The sequence below is a fragment of the Aulonocara sp. 'chitande type north' Nkhata Bay genome, linkage group LG1 (assembly GCF_057382095.1).
Source record: "Aulonocara sp. 'chitande type north' Nkhata Bay isolate Kocher_YH1m ecotype deep benthic linkage group LG1, A_spYH_male_GT1.1, whole genome shotgun sequence".
Lineage (NCBI taxonomy): Eukaryota > Metazoa > Chordata > Actinopteri > Cichliformes > Cichlidae > Aulonocara > Aulonocara sp. 'chitande type north' Nkhata Bay.
Genome location: NC_141344.1, coordinates 42,650,453 through 42,657,574, shown reverse-complemented (window position 1 = coordinate 42,657,574; position 7,122 = coordinate 42,650,453). Strand labels below are relative to the sequence as shown.

Below are 7,122 nucleotides of genomic sequence, written 5' to 3'. Positions count from 1 at the left end.
AACGCCCAATGTATCAAATGCAAAACAAAAAATATATAATAAAAACATATTATACACAACATGATATACCAAAGAAAAAGTGGATTTTGTTATTAGGATTATTAAACATCTCAGTTAAAAAAGAAAAAAGAATTTCTGGCTATTTTTGATGGGTTGGGTCTTACAGGGTTAAAAAGCAAAATATGGCCTGATAACTTTCACTTCTCAAGTTCTTATGAAATAAATCAACCAAGTCCAGTTTCACTTTCATATCACCCAGCTTTTTGATCAATTGTCTTCTTTCAGCATCATATTTCTGACAGTGCATTAAAACACGTTCTATTGTTTCTTCTTCTTTATTGCAGTCACACTGTCCTGTATGGTGTTTTTCTATTAAAAGCAACATACTATTCAATCCAGTGTAGCCTTGATATTTAGGCATTTCGCTAGCGCTTCTGAGGAGTGAGTATAAAGGGAGTAAAGTTTTTTAACTGTCAGGTAATTTCAAATGCAACATCTCTATTAGGTAACAGACATCAGCTAACATACAACTGTGTGTGCAGTTTATCACACAATGTGTTGCCAGCTAAATGTCCAGCTACTGTATTTAGGGAGAGAAAAAAATGTGGAATAGCTTTTCTCAGAGGAGGAGAAAGACAGCATCTCAGAAAGACGGGACAGGAGAGGTAGAGGTGCAATTAGATTTAAAGGTAGTTCATTTTTAATCACATACTGGATCTGTGTATGATGTGTTTTGATAAATTATGTATTTTCATATCGGGAAACATCCTGCAAAACAATGTTGCGTTATTAAAATGTTGCATGAAAATATTCAGTAGTTTAGTAGATGATAAATTGGTTAGCTGGTAGTACTGTGGTGATTTCACAGTAGGGCACTGTGTTGGACTGTGGCTGTGATGCTCATGGTCAGTGTTGGGTCACATCAAGTGTCGTAGATTAATTTGTAGTTAAGCTGACGATGCTTAGATTCATTCATTGAATTCCACCTTCATGCTAACTGCATAGGTCTAGTATAAAGAAAATATCCACTATACTGAAAATGTAGGAAATGGAAATCAGCCAAGATATCTTGTGAAACATCTGGTGACTTAAAGACCTGACTGTTCACATATTCCTGTTTAGGTGTGGAGGCAAAGTCACCCTCTACCAGATGGGCAACAGAAAATAGTTCATTTTTACATGTCTTTGTCACTACATGTGTCCTACATAACAAGCTGAGCAGATTCGTTAGAATTTCAAATGGAATAACATTTTTATTCTCGTGTATTACTATTAAAATATTAAAATAGCACACGATTAATTTTCCTCTGTGTAAAAATAGATGGTAGACTCGTCCTTCAAGGAGCAACTTTTTACTTTTGAGTACATTTCAGAGCCTGTATTTTTTAACCTTTACTTGAGAAAAGAAGCTGAATCAGTACTTCAGCTTTTAGTAATTTTTAACACAAGTATCTGTAAATACAGAATGTCTGTACTATTGTCACCTGTGCTGTAAATGTTCATTGTTCACCTTAAATGAAAGGGCTTTGGTCACGTTTACGTATACGTACGTAACTGTTACATGTTACGTAAGTACGCACTGAGTTCCGCCAGATCGAGGGGTGCGCAGTCGAGCGACACAAGGTCGTTACTGCAGCGGTTAAACATGATGTCTATAGCTGCCCGCTCAGGGGTGTTTTCCCCTTACATGCAGGCCACCGCTTTCGCAGTTGCGGGGCCTCTGAAAGCTCTTGTACCCGGGGTTGTTGTAAAGGGAGAGAATATTCTGTTGAACCCGAAGAAACAGTTTTTGTGTCGCGAGTCGCTAAACGGTCAAAGCCCAAAGACAGGCCCTGCTGTGACAGTTAGCATCAATGGTAAGTTGTCATTGAATTTTAGCATTATCTGAACTGGTAATGTTAGCCTTTTGTTTAGAAAAAGCACATTTAACTTTAACGTCGGATCCCGCGGACTGTCTATATCCTGATATATTTGTCAGTAGGAGGTTTTCCCTCTTACGTTTATACAGTCGGCTGCTGTTAGCTTTCTTATACAGGCAGTTAGCCTTTGGGGCTAAAAGGAGGCTACAGCTGACGTGAGCGTTACGTTAGTGTTAGATAATCAGGACTGACGACATCATCTCAGGGCTCTAAATATCTGATACAAAACCTTTTTTAGAGGCTCTGTTAAGTACCGCAGTGTGCGTGGCGTGAGCGTTGTTGGGGTCCGTTCAGTGCCACCCAGTATGCGATACGTCTCCTGCTCTGTATGTGCGTTTCTCCTCTTAGGTCGCAGACAAAACTCCAGACACAGGAACTTATCGTTGCACTAAATCAAGTAATCGTATTTTTTTTGCTCCATACCTGACTACCAGCCCTGGGACTACTAATTTGAAGAGTGTAGTTCTAATACATAGTACAGCATGTTTTTACATGAGGCTCACCTGTCTGTTCCCTACTCTTCACTGTGCTCTCCACATAGAAAAGTTGAGCGGTTGGGTTTTCCCCCTCTGGTAACAGTCAGTTGAAGTGATAAGAAGGTAGCACTGTCTAAACTTGCTCTTCACTCTGAGCTTACTTGACCCAAGGACTCAAAGGTCCATCTGCCCAATTTGAAGTCAAAGCTAAACTGACAAGAAGCGCAGAGGCTTATAAAATCATCTCATTTTATAGCCATCTAAAGTAACATGAGTAGAATTAAGTAGTAATAATATGCTAATAATAATCAGGCGACGAGTCACCACCAAAAGTAATAGCACACCATCCCAATTGAGCTGCTCGAAATGATATAAGTTGTGGGGATTGTGTCAAAGCTGCGAGGCGAGTGTCACAGCAAAGATAAGATAAGATAGAACTTTATTAATCCCTCGGGTGGGTTCCTCTGGGAAATTCGATTTCCAAAAAGCACAGCACCGACAGAAGTTACAGAGTTACAGAATATTATATATATATACACACACACACACACACACATATATATATAAATGAAGAGACAAATATAAATAAAATATACAAAGGGGATAAATAGGAATAAAAATAAAAATACAAGTGAATTGCACATTTCAAGTATGAAATGTGAGGCTGAAGATGGAGAATAAGAATAAATCTGACGAATAATAAGTGTGCTCTTGCATTGGCACTCATAAATGTCACGTGCTTTTGTAGTGTAGGTGATCAGATGTATTTTGAGTGATTTTTTTAACCTTGCAGCCTTGTAACTTCTGAATTATATTGAATGTTACTGCCTTATCCTTGTTAGTAAGAATATCAAAATCGTGTTTGTGTTTCACATGTGTTTCTTAAATAAACATTTTTATATTTGCAGAAGTTGCATTTTAAAGGAAACAAACAAACCAATAAATGCAGTATACTACTTAATTTAGACAAAGGATCCACTAATTTAAAGCTGGAAACTTTAAAGCCCAGTTGCATTTTTTTCAAGCTGTTGAGGCTAAGAAAAAAACTGTGTAACTCTTTGTTTGCAGTAGAGGTGGTCTGCTATCATATTATCTGTTTCATCAATTATATCCAGCCAGTCACTGGAGAACAAATGTTTTCAGATGTGTTTGGTGCAGCACATGTATGCCAAGGAAAAACATGATAATAAAGACGCTACTTTCTTTCTGAATGTCTCACCCTGATGTGTAAGCTGAAGCTTCCTGGCCACCGTCAGGGAGTCAGTCTTCCTCTTTAACTGCTGGGCAAAAGCTGGTAAGGACACTGTTGTGGTGGTCCTTGAACTCGTTCGCAGCTCACTGGAGAGGCAGATCTGTTTAGAAAATCATTTAGTAGTCTCTAGTTTCGTTTAATTTGCTTTGAATTAATAGTTTGGGCACCATTCATTGGTGATGAATCTTTACTCTATTTAATCCCAGTAGTCTAACTTCCAGCTACTGTTTTTGCAGGATCTGCAGGAGTCAGATTTGCTCATACAGACATCAGAGTACCAGACTTTTCTGACTACAGGCGTCCAGAGGTGCTTGACCCCAGCAAGTCATCTCAGGACAGCAGTGAATCCAGGAGAACCTTCTCTTACCTGGTTACTGGGGCGACAGCGGTGGTGAGCGTCTACGCTGCCAAGACGGTGGTCACTCAGTTTGTTTCTTCCATGAGTGCCTCAGCTGATGTCTTGGCTATGTCCAAGATAGAAATCAAACTGAGTGACATCCCTGAAGGCAAGAACATGACTTTCAAGTGGCGAGGCAAACCACTGTTTGTTCGTCACCGCACAGAGAAGGAAATTGCTACCGAGGCTGCTGTCAGCCTCACAGAGCTGCGAGACCCTCAGCATGATAAGGACAGAGTCATCAACCCCAGCTGGGTCATCGTGCTGGGAGTGTGCACACATCTGGGATGTGTACCCATCGCCAATGCCGGCGAATACGGTGGCTACTATTGCCCCTGCCACGGCTCGCACTATGATGCCTCTGGCCGCATCAGGAAAGGCCCCGCCCCCCTCAACCTGGAGGTACCTTACTACGAGTTTCCAGATGACAACACAGTGATTGTGGGATAAATGGCACTCACAGGACTGAGATGGCTTTGTACTTCAGTTGTCAGTCCATCACAAATGTATTCAGGTGCATTCTGCTGTGTTAGTGAGAAGATGTTGAGGTGTTCGAAGGGTTTAGATCCTTTCAACAGCTCACTCGAACATGAGAGCACCTCTGCTTTGTTTTATATAATGCCATAAAGGCACATTACACGCTAAAAACAAGGAGGAGCTTTTGAGTTTTGCATTCAGACAGTTGACTACACTTGGAAAACTTCATAGTCTTTTTTTTCTTTCCTGAGTACGACTTGAACATGATAAACATCTTGAGTGATATAATCTAGCTCTGGAGAACAAATGTATTCAGATTTGGATAATAAAGATTTAATTGTATTTGACAGCTGTGGGTCTGTGTTAAGCCTTTGTTTAACATTCTGTTGATGTTCAGGTCACATCGAAATACTTGGACAGAAGATAAATTGAGCAGGTCTACTTTTTGGGATTTACTTACCTGAATAACTGAACATACATCAAGACAAAGCCCAGATGTGTTTGCGATAAAGTTACAAGTAGGGATGGGTATCGTTTAGGTTTTATCCGATACCGGTGCCAAATCGGTACTTTTGAAACGGTGCCGGTGCTTAAACAATGGAAAAAAACACAAAATTGGTCCAAAAACCTCTCATGTTTAGCTGTTTTCCACTTTTTCTTTGGTCATTTTAGCCTTTTTGGCCAGGGTGAAGGGAGCATCTGCCATCAAACAAGAAGACAGCCGCATGTAGCTATGATGATGTTTGCTAGTTCACCTTACATGCATTAATGTAATAACGTGGTTAGCCTACTCAACGTAAATTACACACGAACAACATTAAGCTACTCACGCAGAGAAGAACGGCTGCTGCTGCATCATCATCCTCATCATTTCTGCTACACTGGCAGGGCTAGGGGCCAGGACGCTCCTCTTCAGGTTTTTTGGGGATGTTGCTCCGGGTCCGATAACAGGCACCACACCCGCAGTAGATGTGCTCGGTGTGAGTTCTCGCAGCAAGCTATCAAATACGGGGCATTTCTGGGCTTTTAACAAAACGCTATGCGTCGCCAGGTGTTTCATCAGATTCGAGGTGTTGCCTCCTTTGACAGTATCACAGTATCAGCTTAAAGCACTTGTTGCTGCTGAGTTTGCATATTTTGCTGTGAAGTACAGCCAGACTTTTGACCGCTTCACCTTGGGCATTTTTAATCTGTAGCTCTGCATAAAAGAACGTACGTACCTGGACCCGCCTACTATCCTCGGAAACGTAAAATGATTGGCTAGAAGTGTATCACAGCTCAGGAAAAAAAGCACCGAAATGTGCGCTGCTTTTCGGTCTGGTTACTACCGTTTATGTCACCGGTACCCATCCCTAGTTACAAGCCTCAGAAGAACTGAACTGACAACCACACTAAAGCAGTGAGGAAATATTAAACTGTCCATGAAAAACTGAAACAAAGTTGTGGACAGAATTATAACAAGTAACAGCCAAAGAAATGTTAAAGGTGTAATTATTGGGCATAATGGGAAAGCATATATGATTTACATAAAGGAAAAGTGGTAAACACAATTAGGATGGACAAAACAAGAATCCAGTCGAACTATACTACAAACAGAAGATGCAGTTTGAGTATCCGCTAAGGAGCACATTACACCTCAATGAGACTTGGACATGTGCTGTTTAAAGTGCCATGTACTATAGCAAGTGTAGAGAAGGGATTCCACCTACAGTACATCCTGCAGCCGTGGAGTGTTGCATTTGTTTAAAATAAAATAGATTAACATATGTGGACGCAACCAAAATGGCCACAACGGATCATCTGCTCCATCTCACACTATTCCAGCATCTTCTGTCACACCAACCATCTGCATGCACTCCCTCACTACACCCATAAACCTCTGCTGAGGTCTCCCTCTTCATCATCCTTTGTTCACCCTCCTTCCTCTGCACCAAACCATCTCAGCCTCTCTGACTCTGAGCTGTCACTCTGATGGACTCATTTCTAATTCTGTCCATCATCTGAGCATGCTCAGCTCAGTGCCACTGTCTCCAATCCATATATCAACCAAACAAATGTTTTATTGTGAAGCACTTTGTGATTTATTAATTTTCTGTGAAAAGTGCAATATAAATTAAAATTGACTTCCTTATAACTTAGATATTTAAACTCATCTGTCTTCACTCTCACTGTTAGGAAGGAAGGAAGGCTTAGGGTTTAAGTAATCAGCATCATGGGCTCATCCGATTAGAATGAGAATAAGCAGTCATCTAATCGTTCACAGGGTTCTCCTTTTATTCCCAAATCAATAAAGGAAAGACACACATGGACTGCCAATGCTCTGCTGCCGCCCCGTGTGGGAGTGAAGAAAGAGTGAGCCAAAAGTGAATGCAGTCCTTATATAATGTGTGACAGGTGAGTGCAATTAAGGACAAGCACCACACCCAATCAAAGGGGAGAGAAGTAAACAAGGTGCATCTGGTGAAGTGAGTGGGTGTGCTGGGATGTGCTAAAATCTGGATCTTTACAACAGTCACCTTTCATGTTACATATTCAGGTGGAAAACCTGTATCTCTCTCTCTAATTCACATACATGTATTCTGTCGTGCTTCTACTGACATT

General features: G+C 40.8%; 1 protein-coding gene across 1 annotated transcript; it reads left to right on the top strand.

Moving 5' to 3' along the window:
* The first annotated feature begins 1,578 nt into the window (after window positions 1–1,578).
* Window positions 1,579–4,868, top strand: uqcrfs1 (ubiquinol-cytochrome c reductase, Rieske iron-sulfur polypeptide 1). The gene is made up of 2 exons (XM_086297272.1): window positions 1,579–1,856; window positions 3,884–4,868. Exons 1-2 carry the CDS (start codon window positions 1,646–1,648, stop codon window positions 4,492–4,494), a joined length of 822 nt encoding a protein of 273 aa, XP_086153398.1. The 5' UTR covers window positions 1,579–1,645; the 3' UTR covers window positions 4,495–4,868.
* The last annotated feature ends 2,254 nt before the right edge of the window (window positions 4,869–7,122 follow it).

What these genes read in the sequence shown, in the direction of transcription:
- uqcrfs1 (XM_086297272.1), top strand. Translation starts at nt 1,646, where the DNA reads ATGATGTCTATAGCTGCCCGCTCAGGGGTGTTTTCCCCTTACATGCAG. An exon ending in TGTGACAGTTAGCATCAATG is followed by an intron (nt 1,857 to 3,883) that starts GTAAGTTGTCAT and finishes CTGTTTTTGCAG; the next exon opens with GATCTGCAGGAGTCAGATTT.